General features: G+C 41.8%; 1 protein-coding gene across 2 annotated transcripts in view; it reads left to right on the top strand.

Moving 5' to 3' along the window:
* The window catches only part of HID1 (HID1 domain containing), a 58,737-nt gene that overhangs the window by 11,902 nt on the left and 31,989 nt on the right, over positions 1-14,846 (top strand). The window contains exon 4 of one of the 2 annotated variants that reach the window (XM_044453890.1): positions 7,339-7,452. The exons of the other annotated variant lie outside the window; for it this stretch is intronic. Within the exon in view, the coding sequence (XP_044309825.1) occupies positions 7,339-7,452 (114 nt within the window). The remainder of the gene's footprint in view (positions 1-7,338; positions 7,453-14,846) is intronic. 2 annotated transcript variants of the gene reach the window in all.

Genomic DNA, 14,846 nt, shown 5'->3' with positions numbered 1-14,846 from the left:
TCCTTTCTACCCAAAAGCAATTCTTGAAAGCAAGTGCAACCTTTCTCCCATGCCAAATTTTCCAAGAGTAAGTACCATTGAAGTCAGTGTGATTCATTTCCAAGTAAGCAGTGTTGAAGATAATGAGCTTGACTTCTGAGTAGACAGGTAAAATGCCATTGACGATAATGTGTTATCTCTGAGTAAATATGTAGCTTTTCCTTAAAGAGGAGGTGAGGGGAATGAGGAAGCAACATTACATTTACTTTTCATGTCAGAGAGAGAGGAACTGTGGCTGGCAGTGGGTGAGGGAAGCAAGAAAGCAACTGAAGGCTGATTGGGCTTAATGCCTGTCAGAGTTGCTTTAGTTTTTTCAAAGCCCAAAGTGAATAGAACATATCCTGTTGCAGCAGTGCCCCCCCATAACCCTACTGAAGTCACTACTTCTCCCTTCTGAGTAAAACTGCAAGTGTACCTCCAGAAAAAAACAATATATAGAAAAAGTTGTGTTATACTTCAGTTCTTCAGATTATATCTTGTTACATGCCAGTGGGACAGGTGTTATAGTGCCAGTGAAAGTCACAAAGGGGTAAATTCTTTCCCTGTTGACATGGTTGATGCTTTTTTTTTTTTTTTTTGCTTTGCCTGCCCCTTCACTCCCAGCAGCACAAATTGCAGTTTTTTTCAGAAATCTGGTTCACATGTCATGGTAAGCCACACTGGGTTAATTCACTCGCAGGGCTCTGAAATGCATACCAGCTGCCATTTTGACTTTGCAAACTGTATGTGGGCTTGTTGTGGCCTTTGTAACCTTGGGTGTTGTGTGCTCTTAAACATAGATAATACTAGAACAGCTTTCCAGTAATGCATGATGTCTTGGTTCAAGCAACCTAAGAAGCTGTTTTGCTTCCTGCTGTGGCATGTATATTCAGAGTGGTGGCTGGCATGTACTTTGGTGTCCCATGAATGAATTAACCCAAAGTGGCTTGCTGTGTGTGCAAGCTGGCCCATTAGAAGCTCAGGTGATGGCGGTGGCGAGGAGCACTTTCCTTCAGCTTCGGCTGATTCATCAGCTGCATCTCTACCTGGAGAACGATTGCCTGGTGACAGTGACACATACACTGGTAACTTCCCGATTAGAGTTCTGTAACGCGCTCTACATGGGGCTACCCTTGAAGACGGTCTGGATACTTCAATTGGTGCAGAATAGAGCTGCCAGGCTGCTGATGGGGACTGCGCATTGTTCTCTTATAACCCCAGTCCTCCGTCAGCTTCACTGGCTTCCCATTGAAGTCTGGGCCCAATTCAAGGTGTTGGTTATCACCTACAAAGCCCTCAATGGCTTGGAACTTGGTTATCTAAAGGAGCGCTTGTGTCCATATATGCCCTCCCACCCCCTGAGATCGGCGGAGGAGGCCCTTCTCCGGGAGCCCTCTGTGAAGGATATTAGGAGGTTGAGTACCTGGAGGAGGGCCTTCTCTGCGGTGGCGCCCCACCTATGGAATGCACTCCCCAGAGAGGTCCGCCTGGTGCTGTCGTTATTTGTTTTTCAGTGCCAGGCCAAGACCTTTTTATTTAAAAGTTATTTTAATTGTTAATTTATTCATTGTATTTATTGGGGTTTTTAGTTTAATTATATAATTGTTTATGTTGTAAGCCGCCCCGAGGCTTTTTGCGAATGGGGCGGCATAGAAATGGTTTAAATAAATAAATAAGAGTCTTATGCCTTGCTAGGGGTTTTTTTAAAGTCACATACTGATGCTGATAGATCCATACGGTTCTTTGAACAAAATCATACATACGCACATTGTACAAAAGCAACAGCACCAGTTATGGATTCCAAAGAAGTGCCTGCATAACCCTTTTCAGTAGGTCAAAATTCCACCAATCATCTGTTCAGGTGACTGATGAGATGTCAAGGGTTTTGTGTTACAGTGGAAAGAGGGAAAGTGTTGAACAGGTATGTCTTCTGCAGGGACTCTGCAGGTGGGCATTAGAATAGCATCAAGGAATGAAAGTTGTTTGCTGTCATATGGAAGTACCATGTTGTGAATTACTCTAGCTTGCTTTTTCCAGTGGGCAATACAGTTTCTGTGCTTTAAACCATAAAACTGCCATGCTATCTTCCAACCCTCCTAGTTACTGCCATGGAATTCAAATCTGAAAAGACTGAGCAGCTTCTGCACTCAAAAGCATTCAGCTGCTTTGATTTGAGGGGGTGGTGGGGAGTAATTTATTTGAATTGGTTGCTCTGCTGGACTTTTCTTATTATAGAATTCGGAATGCATTTTGTTGAATCAGCTGTTTTCTACCCAGAAACCACAGGAGAGGGAGGGGATTTATTTGTTTTTAGGCAACAAGATTTTAAACTAAAATTACTCCAGAAAGCTCTTTGCACACTAAATATTTTAAAATTTTAAAAAATTTCTTCTACTACTAGATACAACATACATGATGAATCTGTTTTGTGATCTAGTTACCTTAAGGAGGTTCATCTTTTTATACAGTCAGCTGATTTAAAAATGTTGCCTTGCTGATAAAATGTTTACTGATAAATTGATTATTTTTTTGAATAAGTTTTATTCTAAATCTAATAACAAAGAAAAACTAAAAATAACATCAATCATTGGAAACATCGGACCTACTGGGCCAGCCCCCCCCACATTTTTCTTTTTATGTTAACTTATGAACATATTTAAATCTGTGCGAAGCCCCGTTTCTCTAGCCAATAATAAAAAGAGTCCCAAGTTTGAAACAAGTCTGTATCTTCTTTCTCCTTCAGTGACAAAGTCAATCTGTCCATTTCTGCACAGTCCAAGATCTTTTTAGGATCAGTTCATTGTGGGTGGTTCTTCACTCTTCCAGTGTTGGGCAAATGCAATCCTTGCCACAGTAATTACATGTAATCAATTTATTAAATATTGTAGTAGTTTGGGATTACTAATTTTGGGGTAAGTGTAATGTTTTTTCTTGACCAAATAATGTTAAATTTATTAGAGCAATTAGTTTAAATGCCTTCAGCTGGTCTTTCAGAAACCTCTTCTAGGCTAGCCCCATTGAAATAAGTAGGGAATATAAGAGTGTAGCTGTGCTCTTGTCATTCATTCATTTCAGTGGGTCTTGAGTAGGAGAAAGTCTTGCAGGATTGTAACCAGTGCTTAAATGTTGTGCGTGGTTCTGGTTGAAACATCCTTATTGTTCAACATGGGGGCAGATTGAGTAACTGGCTGACAATTAGCAAATTAATGCTTTCGATTCTAAAGACTCTTTTTCCATCTTTGATCTCAAAGCTGAAAGGAAATGTCTGCAGCTGACCTGCTTTCATCTCATGTCGCTGTTGCTGCACATGGAATGCTTTTATTGGTTGCCCTGGTATGGTACTAGACAACGTCAGATCAATGCAGGTCATTATCGTAGACCAGCTCACTTGCCATGAGTGAAGGGCTGGGTGTCGTGCACAAGCTGATACGGGCCTGGCTGTCACAGATAAGCGCCTGTCTCTCTTCCAGCAGAGAGGGAGGGCCTGAGAATCCAAGATGAGCTTTGAACAGCAGTGCTATAGGGCTGCAAACAGGACATGTGGTTTCCTTGGAAACGGTTACAGATTTGTGACAGAAGCATGAATAGTGAGAAAAACGAATAAGGCTTGATTTGAATGCCTTGAAGCACTTGACGTGTCCTGCAGGCTGACAGCATTTCTCCATTAACTGGGTTCACATGACAAAACAGCCCATTATAGCTTGCTACCCATGGTGGATTGTCATGTCATGTGAACTCAGACTGATTACCATAGGGTGGCTTACTCTAGGCCACAAGCCACCCTGACAATTCATAGCTTGTTTTAGGGGTACTTGTACTCATGATTGGTTGTTATGTCATCCAAACCTGTGCAACCATAATCACCTGCCAGTACCAACTGCTGCATCATGCAAAACTGACAGTGGGAGGCAGCTGGAACTGGCTTGTTGCCCTCCTTGCCAAAATTGCATACTCTTTCTGGCTTGCCACAGTTATTTTACACTTTACTTTTTTTCTCTTTGGAGATCATGGAAGATGGCTTGACAGCTTTTGCCATTCCAAATTCCACATTCACCATAAGTAGCATCTTGGAATGGCTGTTAGATTTTTTTTTTAAATGTGCATATATAGGTTTAATTCTTTTTAAAATGTTTTTACCCACACTTGTGCAACTGTGAAAGTTCACAGAAGATCGAATGCAGGAACTTGCAGTCACTGCTGGGACAATGCCTCGGGGGTCTCTGCTGCCAAAGTGCTCAGGCACCATCCTTGAATGTTGTTGCCTCAAAGAGGTTGCAGATAGGCTTTTTACCCTTTGCTTTCTCTTGGCAGTTGTTTAAAGGCAAGCTTTCAAGAAAAAGCTAAGGCATGACTGATCCTTGCTTGTGAAAAGGTGGTGGTGTGATTTACACTCCTTTTATAGCAAAATTCTCTCTCTTTTTTTTTTTTTCTCATTTGTGCCAACAGTCAGCAGGCTGGTGCACATTTTCTTAAGACGTTCATTGCTTGGGAAAACACAAAAGTGCATCCCTCATTTTCTTGGGAGAAGGAGTTTTGATGGATAGCTAGTTGTCAAAAGTCTGGGTCCTCCTTAAAAGATGTTTTGGACAGGGGAATGAATGGATTTGATCTTCGACAAAATATGCATTTGCATTCTCTGGGGAGAAAAAAGGGTGAAGTGCAAAAAGCTATAGTGGACTGCAAATAGGTTGTGATAATGGCTGGGATTGGGAAACAGATTGGTCCCCCTGTGGTTGCTCCTGGGATACCCACAGGAAGACTTAGAGGGAAAGAGTGGGCAAACAAGCTACGGTGAGCCTGATTATTTGTCAGGTGCAACAAACCTTCTGTGGCTTAATGCTACAAAGGGTTGGTGTGATGTGCAAATGTGCCCATTGCTTCACCCCTGGTTCTACAGCATATTTCTCATAGATCATCCAGCCACCGTATGAAGTTCCATGCATTGTTTAAATTGTGTTCATGTACTGAGTAATATAATGCAATTGAAGCTAAAGGGTTCCAGCAGTCAGGTCATTTGACCTGGGAGCCTTCAGCCCATTTTTCTATTCTGTATGAATGTTCCCTCAGACAGTACTTTCATAGATAATGTAAAATGTATAGATAATATATTTTTAGCTCTTCTAATTGGATTATAGCCTATGAGTTGGTTGAGTGTCAATACTTTATACTCCTAGTTTGTGGTAAAACAATTTGTTTTTCTCCTCAACAGTGGTTGGCCAGATGCACTAAGAAGCTCAAATGTGGGACTTTTTTGTATCTAGCATCACATAACTAGGATTGTGCTACCACTGAAATGGTGATTCCATTGCCAGTTATTGCATCTGGTACCCATAATCATATTCTGTCACTACTACTTACTATTTATGACTTTCTAGCTGTGAAATGTTTCCTCTGGTTTTGCCCCATTCAGATTTTTATTTCAATAAAAGTATTCTGTAGAAGGTTGTGTGTCCTACCATCCAGGATTATTTGGGTGTACTTTTGCAGTCTAATAATTTTTGAACTGGTAATCTGTACTTGGAGAATTCTGCTCCCAATCCAACAAAGTTCTGTATCTTCTCCTGAATTCTACAGATCTGATGATGAATATACAGAAAAATCCGTACATCTGAACTTAGGTGATGGTGCACGCAGGTCTTGGGATGTGAAGTACCAAAAAGAGAGGAAAGGGAGTTGCAAAGCATCAGCAAAACTATCAGTCAAAGAGTGCAGCCTTCATAGATGGGTTTATAGGAGGTGGGGTGTCCTCTCTGAGGAAAAAAACCACTTTGAAAGCCCTGCTGGCTAATATTGGCCAGAGCAGGAAGTATGTATGGGAAATACTTCCCTTACTTTCTGCTATACTGTTTTTCTCTTACTTCATAGTCTCCCACCACACCCTGTAAATTTCAACAGTGAATTAATGAAGCCAACTTGGGTGGAGAGGAAGCTTCATCATGGGGCCTTCTTGGAGGCAAAGGGGCTTCAGGTCCAGTGGATTCAAGATTACCTCCATCCTGCTCTCAGATGGCTGCATTTTGTTACAGTACAGGTGGCTTCCATGTAGTCAGCAGAGCAAATGTTGGAACTTAAACTACAAGTTGGTAAAATGAAACTGGAAAAACGTTTTGGATGCTCTCTAGATAAGGCTTTAGTTTCAAATCCCAGATAGGCCAAAGACCCACTAAGTGAACTTGAGCAAAATCTTAATGCTAGACACCATAAAATGAGAAGAAATAGAAGCTTACTCCAAAGAACGGTGGTCAAGATTAATATGATAGGTAAATTCTGTTTCTTGTCCAGACTCATTGAAATAAACATGCAGTTCCAAGTAACTCATATGCAACTGCCTCTTTCTAAGTTTGGTTTTAGCTTCTGAATGGTGCTTGATATTTGAGTGGCTCATGAGACTACTTGAGGCTGTAAGCTCTTCTTTCTTGGATAACGTATTCACATTTATGAATTTACTCTCAGTCCATTCTCATTTTTCTCTGAGCTTGTGCAAACCTAAATGCTGTACATGGAACTCACATGTAGCATGCTAGAAAGCTAATGGTGGTTGCATGTGTGTGTGCACATGTGGGCATGTGCCAGCAGACAAATCCAAATGCTGAATGTGTGATCTTGAAAACAGGCCCAGATCTTAATTCAGTCTTTTGAATGTGAAGTGGATCCCTGTTCATCTGCCCTTGTTCTTGTTCAGAGGTGCTCCATCCATGGTGCATCTGTCATCGTCTAGGACAGACAAAAGCAAGCACTTCTTTACAGGTACAGTGCACAGGTAAACTGTGGAATTCATTACCACATGATATTTTGATGGCCACCAGCATGAACAGCTTTAAAATGGGATTCGACAAATTCATGCTGGATATGGCGATCAGTGGCTGCTAATATTACCTCCAGTGTTGAAGGCAGTATGGCTTTGAATACCAGGTACCAGGGAACATGAGCAGGAGGATGCTGTTATGTTCATATCCTGTTTGTGACCTTCCAAGAGGAATCTGGTTGCCCATTGTGCAAACAGAATGCAGAACTAAATAGACTTTTGGTCTAATCCAGCAGGGATTTTTATGCTCTTATTTGAGTACTGATTATTTTTTGTTAGTGTATCTCGAAAGGAAGCAACTCTGATTCTATTGCTTTTGTCGCTTGTCCTCCTTTATTGAACCCTTATTTTTCCCCAGCTATTTCCTGATCCATTGAAGGTGAATTCGATGTGCAGCCACTATCACCAACAGCCTGGTTAATAAAAATAAAACAAAACAAATATTGACTCAATGTTGCTCTGCAGTAAGCATTGGGTTTAGACTGAAAATACTTTAACTTATTCATGACTTGCAGGGAGATGAAGATGATGAAAATGCTAGGCCTCTCGCTGAGTCATTGCTTCTGGCCATTGCAGATTTGCTCTTCTGTCCAGAATTCACAGTTCAGAGTCATCGAAAAAGCAATGTGGTAAGTTGAATAATCTAGTGTTTTGCCACTATTCTGACAAATCTTTTTCAAGTAAGAGCTGTTCAGAATGTTAAACTGAAAATGTTTGCATCTACTGTTTACTTTTCCATATGCTCCAGAGTAATTACTTGGGTATCTGGATCGGCCTGAGGTCACCATTAAGCGAAATGGTCCCTGTCTTGGGCTCTTCCCTTTGCATCAATAATGGAGGTCAGGTTCCTGGTGGAAAAATAAATTCTGGCAGGTCCAATTCAGTTACTGCCTTGCTTTTGAAAATGTGCCATGAACAACTTTAGAGTACCAAGTACGGCTTTGTTGTGTGTAGGGTTGCCAACAGGCCAGAAAAATGTTTAGCTTGCTCTTGTGCCTTAACAGAATTTTGTAAAGTTAAGTTTTTCATGGCTTGGAGGTAGACTTTACCACTTGCTATTTGCAGCAGATCTCAGTGCTGTCAAAGAGTTGAAACTGCAGGGGCTGGTTCAGAAATTAAACTACAAAGGCTGGTTAAAAAATTGACATTCCTAACTCTGCTAGAGGACCTTAAATAATCTGCCTATTTAGCACATATGTTTTAGAAGAGTTGATATTTCACTTGCATGTAGCATGGCAGATACAATTCATTTAACTAGTCTAATTGGACCCTATACTTAATTTTGACCGAGTTCATAAAAATAATAAAAGTTGGCTTAGAATTTGTGAGTCTACTAAATATGAGAATTTTTTTCCAATTGTCTTCTGGTTTCTCACTTTTTGGCACACATTACATTAATTGCCACAACTTTATCTTGACATTTATTTCCTTTTGGAATTTATTGTATTCATTTTTCTTAGAGCATTTTAAGAAGCCTTGAAGACTCTAATCAGTATATAAATATCCTAAAGGAGTTAAACTATATATAGTTCATGCTTTAAGCTCTGCTGCCAAGTCATTGTGCAGTGCTTGTAGCTGATAGTCTTTGTGGGCAAATATTATTGAATAAATTTTTGTATGTTGAATGCAAATGACCACTGGAACAAGGCATCATTCTAGGGGTTTCTGGAAAAATTACAGATCTGTGGTCTGCAGAATAATGAGTTGTGTATGTAGAATTTAGTGTATGTAATGCTGAATCTACAACCTGTACCTTCCTAGTTGGGAGACGCACTTGGTGGCGGAAGCTGGGTCCCATTGCTTCCTAGAAGATATGGAGGGAGATTTTTTCACCCTGAGGGTCAGAATGGCTATGAGGGGGAGGAACATCCAAGACTTGGTTCTGATCAACAGCGGAGGATCTGGTGGAGGGGGAGCTCTGGATGAGAGTGACCACTTCTTCCTATGCTTTGAGATCAGGGGAACGGGGATGAGTGGTAGGTCAAGTACTAGGAGTTGGGGCTTCTTGAGGGCCAACCTTTGTCAATTGAAGCCCAGGTTGCGGGGAGTCTTCTGGGAGAGGGTACTGGAAAGCAAGAGAGTTCAGGAGGGGTTGATGACTTTAAAAAGGGAGATCTTGGAGAAACAAGCCTTAATGATACTGCTATTAGCAAAGCAGGGAAGCCTAGGAGGATGCCAATGTGGATGTGAAGAGAGGTGGTAAGAGGGAATAGAAGGAAGAGGGACCTCCACAGGAAATGGACACTGGGGCAAGTTGACAAAAGGGTATACCAGGAGAAGGCAGCACGGTGCAGGAGGAGTCTTTGCAAGACTAAGGCTGCTTATGATCTGAGACTTGTGAAGAATGTCAAGAGCAACAAAAAAGGGCTTGTTCCTTCATTTAAATAGGAAGAGGAAGGCCAGATAGGTAGTGGGACCACTTAGAAAGGAGGGAGGGGATCTGGTAACTGATGCGAGGGAACAGGCACAGATGCTAAATGATTATTTTGCTTCTGTGTTCTCCCCAAAGCAGGCTGGGGGAGATCTACTTGAAGGGCTAGATGAGGTTTGGGTTATGGGGGCAAAGATTGGAGTCACCTCCCTAGAAGTCAAGGAGCTCCTCAGAGCCCTGGATGTTAGAATGGCATTGGGCCCTGATGGGGGCTACACCCAAGGGTACTTAATGAATTGGCATGGGTATTATTGCCACCATTGGCCTTCATTTTTGAGGTCGTGTGGAAAACAGAAGAAGTTCTGGAGGATTGGAGGGTGACATCAGTGGTTCCAATCTTTGAAAAGGGTAGCTAAGAAGATATGGGGAATTTCAGTTACCCTGACATCCATTCTGGGAAATAATAGAAAGGCTTATAATAGGGAAAGCTCTAGAAACCCTAGATAGGGAAGGAAGGTTGGCAGCCACTCAGCACAGTTTCCATAAAAACAGGTTCAGCCAGACGAACCTTGTGAAATTCTATGATAAGGTCTCAAGGTGGTTAGACAGAGAGGACGCAGTGGATGTGGTTCACCTAGATTTCAGCATGGCCTTTGACAAAGTGCCACATGATATCATAGTCAAGAAATTGTTGAGCTTTGGGATAGATCAATACACTATCTGATGGATCAGAGCATGGTTGACGGACCACAAGCAGAGGATAACTATCAGTGGGGAGTTGTCAGAATGACAGCCGGTGATGAGCAGAGGCTCCAGGACTCAGTTCTGAGACTGATTCTGTTCAGCCTTTTTATCAGTGACCTGGAGGAGGGGATAAACAGTCTGCTGACTAAATTCATGGATGATACCAAAGTGGGAGTGGTGGCTACAACTGACGTCAGGTGATCCAGATCCAGAAGGTTCTGGACAGGCTGTGGAGGTGGGCAGGGAACAACAGGATGGCACTCGATGTGGATAACTATAAGATCTTGGGACACAGGAATAGGAGTCAGGATGGGGGACAAGTGGCTGCAGAGCTGTTCCTGTGGAAGGGATTTCAGGGTACTTGTCGACAGCAGGCTGAACATGAGCCAGCAGTGGTTAAACAGGGAAATGCCACCCTTGGATGTATAACCAGAAGCATGGCTTTCAGATCTAGGGAGGTGTTGATACCACTCTACACAACTCTGGTGTGCCCACAACTGGAGTACTGCATCCAGTTCTGGGCTCCACATTATAGGAGAGACATAGCTAGGTTAGAATTGGTTCAGTGCAGGGTCACAAGAATGGTAGCTGGGTTGGAAGGGAAGGCATATGAGGAGAGATTGAGGGAACTGGGCCTTTTCAGCCTGGGGAAGAAGAGACTGAGATCTTTTAGCGACTTATAGGTATGTGAGGGGATACCATGTGGAGGAGGGCCATGACTTGTTCTTCCCTGGGGGGCAGGACATGTTCCAATGGGACAAAGCTCAAGGAATCAGGCTTCAGGTTGGATGTCAGGAAGTACTTCCTGATGGTTAGGACTCCAGGATATGGAATAGGCTTCCAAGGGAGGTGGTTGAGATCCCATCAGTGAGGGCATTCAGGGAAAGATTGGACAACCATTGTGTTGGGGATTACATGAGTGGAGCTGGCTGGAGCCATGGGTCAGACTAGATGCCCTTCTGACATGCTTTGTTTCTATGTTTCTATTTTTGGGATGCCATTGAATGTAGTTTTCTATAATGACTCTCCTGAAAAGGTTTAGTACTGGATCCAAAACGATGTTGCTTTTCACTTTTTCTGGCATCACAGTGTTGCTGCTACCTTTGTAGGGATGCTATCCCTTCATGGTACTTCCAAATTGCAGAGGAGCAAGTGATGCAGATACAGCTTTAATTTTCATCCTGCTCTGCTGAATTAGGCAGTCTTTCACTTTCATGACAGGCCTTCTACAGTTTTCGTTAAGACTAAATTGGAATTGCCTGGTACAAGCTGTCCAAAGAACGTTATTGGCAGGCTTGTCTGGTACTTGAAAGGAATGGTGACACTGTCTCCATTATCGTGTCTCTGATCTTTCAGCCATTGTAATTATTCTAGGAAAGCAAACTCTTCCACTGTTTATTAGAGAAGAGAGGCTGTATACTTCATGTTTCTTCAGTTGACATTCTAAGCCAATTTGGGCAAGGTTGGCTCTGCAGCCGTATCCTCACATGCAGCATTTTAAATATATGTCATTTGGAAGAACTATTCAAGGCTCCTAAACATCATCTTTTATCAAAGTTATGTTATGCAAAATAATGATAAAGCTCTTTAGTTTGCTTCAAAATGTGACCATCACAAGTAGAAAGAACTATCTATTGCTGTATTTTATGCCACTTTTCAGAGCAAATGAGAACCCTCAAGGTAGCACTTATATCATAAATACAATTTAAACATATAAACAAAGTTAATTGTAACCTGTGATGTATGTTTTATGATGTGTAAAACACACACACACACACACACACAATATCTATATGTATATGATATACTGTAGTGCCTTCCCAAGGTATATAAGTATACTCTGTGATGGACCAGTGTAACAATCTTTTTCAGGTTTTAATGTGAAAAGGAAAATGGGTACATTTGGATGTCATGTCGGCCCATTCTGGGCCACAGTGTGCTAGTTGTTCTGCAGGAAATTCGTGGTGCACCTGACAGATAATCAGGCTTACTATGGATTGCTTGCCTCCTTGTTCCCCCTCTGACCTCCTGCAGATATTCTAGGGGACACCGACAGGACCAACTTGCTTCACCCTCCCTGCTGTGATTGTGAACTTTTTCCAGCTCACCACAGCTTTTTTTGCACTCTGTTCCATTTTTCTTAAGCGATTGTGACAGATGGCTTGACAGATGGCTTTCACAGTCCCTGTTTCACAGCTACGACAAAGTGTCTAAGCTGTCCATGGTTGCAAACAAGCATTTAAACATATTTGGGACACCCATTATTTTACTAATTCTTCTTTGATATTTTGCAAATGTGCATGTGTACACTTACAAAGATCCAAAAATAAGCAGCCTTACCAACCCTGGACACTGAACCAGAGACTGGGTTTGCATGTCATGACAAACAATTGTGAGTTTGGGGGTTGTTGTTGTTGTTTTTTTTTGCCATTGTGAACTTATCCAGTCATGGTATATCATTATGGCTTGTTTCAGGCATGAAAACTATGACAAGAAACAGTGGTCTCTTGCGTGGTTTCTGCTTACCATGGTTGCCTGTTGTGACCTGAACTCCATTTTTCTGTTTGTGGTGGAAAAACACCTGAGTCCCATGGAAAGAGTGACAACAGGCGGGATCTTCAGGCCTCTGATCTCTACTAGTCTCAGCTTCCTAATAACATGCACTTCATTAGTTGCTTTGGTCCTGTTGGCTGAGTGCTGTACCTATCACCTTATTTCTTTCTGGAACAGAGAGAAAGTGGGTAAATGCATGGAAGGAGAAGTGGGGAAACACAGCAGAAGTGTTTATTCTGATGTAAACCCTTCCCTCTCCCACAAAAAATTGGGGCAGGATTGGCTAGGAAGTGTTAAAGAGATGGAAGTGCAATCAGAAGGGGGGAAAGGGAGAACCTACCTCAAAACCTCAGTGGACCAGTCAGAGGTTTTTACAGGGAGCATTATGGTAAAGAAAGGGATTTTGCTTGTGGTGGCTGCTGGGGTATGTAGCAAGAGCAGGAGGACAAGGGAGGGGGACAGAAACCAATTGAACTAGCTGGGTTTTGTAATCATTGGGGGAAATGCAGTAAGTTATCACCAGTAGTGATAACCCAACACACTTGCTTGTCATGACATGCAGAGCCACTCAGAGAGCCCCCGCTTGGTTTGGTTTCACAGCTGTCAAAAGGCAGCAGTAGGATTTATCTTCCCTTTGTGTCCAAATCCTTGCTTTTGCGCATTGTCTCTCTTGCTGCATCTCTCTTTGGATTCCATTAGCCTAAGTATGCCCTCCCTTTCCACTTCTTGTGATTTTATCTGTTTGGGAACACGGTAAAGTGCAAGCCACCTGATTTTACAAGGAGATGTCAATTTTAACAGCCAGTGCCTTTTATAAGGGGGTTTTTTTGAGGAGGAGGGGGACAAGGCTCCTTGTGATTTCTTCACAGGGACATATGCAAAAGAAGCATGTAGAGCCTGTTATAAAACTGGAGTTTTAACATCTAGATTTCAAAATGCTGGTTCTTTTTAGAAGGAGATACCTCATACTTTTTTATTTTTCTGAACACCTAGAGTCTTATGAACAAATAGAAATGTGAGGACAGTAGACTCCCCCCACCTCCCAAAAATTGTCTTTTGAAGGTGCTGTAAAACCTGCTTCCCTTTTTGTGACCACAGATCACTCATATCTTTGGTTTGGCTTGACAGCTTATTTGACTGCTGTCCAGTTAAATCAAAGGGGGAAGATAATGGAAAGGGGGAAGATATTGGGAGCCTCTCTGTCTAGGGCTGCTACTTGCTGCAGTTTGGAAGCAGTTACATCTTCTTGGTGAAACTTCTCTTTTTCAGACATCTATAAGTATATAAATGCATACTTGTGAAAGACCCAAACAGTAATGTGCACAAATAGCTGCACACATCTGGGGGTCCTGAAATCACTTTAAAATGGTTTGTAACCACAGATAGCCTCTCCAAAGTGAGCTCCAACGCACCGAACAATTCATTAGAACATATAGTTTACACATAGAAACGTATTTCACAAAAATCCTTAGCAGCAACTAATGTTTAATATATACTGTATGTATTAAAATGTGATAAATAGGACACCTTGGTGGGACCCAAGAAAAGTGTCTAGGAATTCATTGGATCCAGTCGTCTTGTCATTATTTGACTACTTGCTCTATCTTTCCATAAATATAAGGTCAGGGCCCTGGCATGAATATGAGATTTGTCATACCTATTGTATGGTTCCATGAATTGAAGTATTATGTATGATTTTCTTTTCAGCTACTTCAATTGTTATTACATTGCATTTATATATTGCCTTTTTTCCTCTTGTGTGGAACAGCTTTCATAGTTCTCCTCCACTCCATTTTTATCCTCATAACAGCAACCCTGTGAGGTAGGTTAGGTTGAGAGGCATTGACTGGCCTAGAGTCATTCAGTGAGCAACTTTATAAATCTGATTTAACTATTTACACAGAGAATCCCTGCATTATAGAAATCAATGAAGTGTTGATTACTTGGAGAGATCACAATCGTTCTAGTTGGAGAATGCTTAAAAGTTGCACTTTTTTCCAGCATGATGTGCTCTGTGCAATGTTGTCTTAGAAGGCAGGCAAGCTGGATATGTTCCAACCATTCACACTATTGCCATGCCTTCCTGCTGTAATGTATCAGATTCATTGTTATATAATGGAACTTCAGAGGCCTTAGACAAGAGTTTCAATGTGAATCTGTATGTGCCAGGAAAAGGACAGCACAGAGAATTTGATTAATTAAAACATTGAAACAGAACTCATCTTAATGATGCCAGGCACATCAATTGTGGGCCTCCTTTACGTCAGCTGCTAGAAAGACTACTTTTTCCCTAGAAAGTGAAAATACTGCTTTTGGCAGGCACTTAATTCTACAAAATTGGTCCTGGTGATTTGC

This window comes from Varanus komodoensis, unplaced genomic scaffold (assembly GCF_004798865.1).
Source record: "Varanus komodoensis strain SLA01 unplaced genomic scaffold, ASM479886v1 scaffold7_1, whole genome shotgun sequence".
Taxonomy (NCBI): Eukaryota; Metazoa; Chordata; class Lepidosauria; order Squamata; family Varanidae; genus Varanus; species Varanus komodoensis.
The sequence above is the reverse complement of the archived record's forward strand: the minus strand, read 5'-3'. Positions and strand labels throughout refer to the sequence as shown.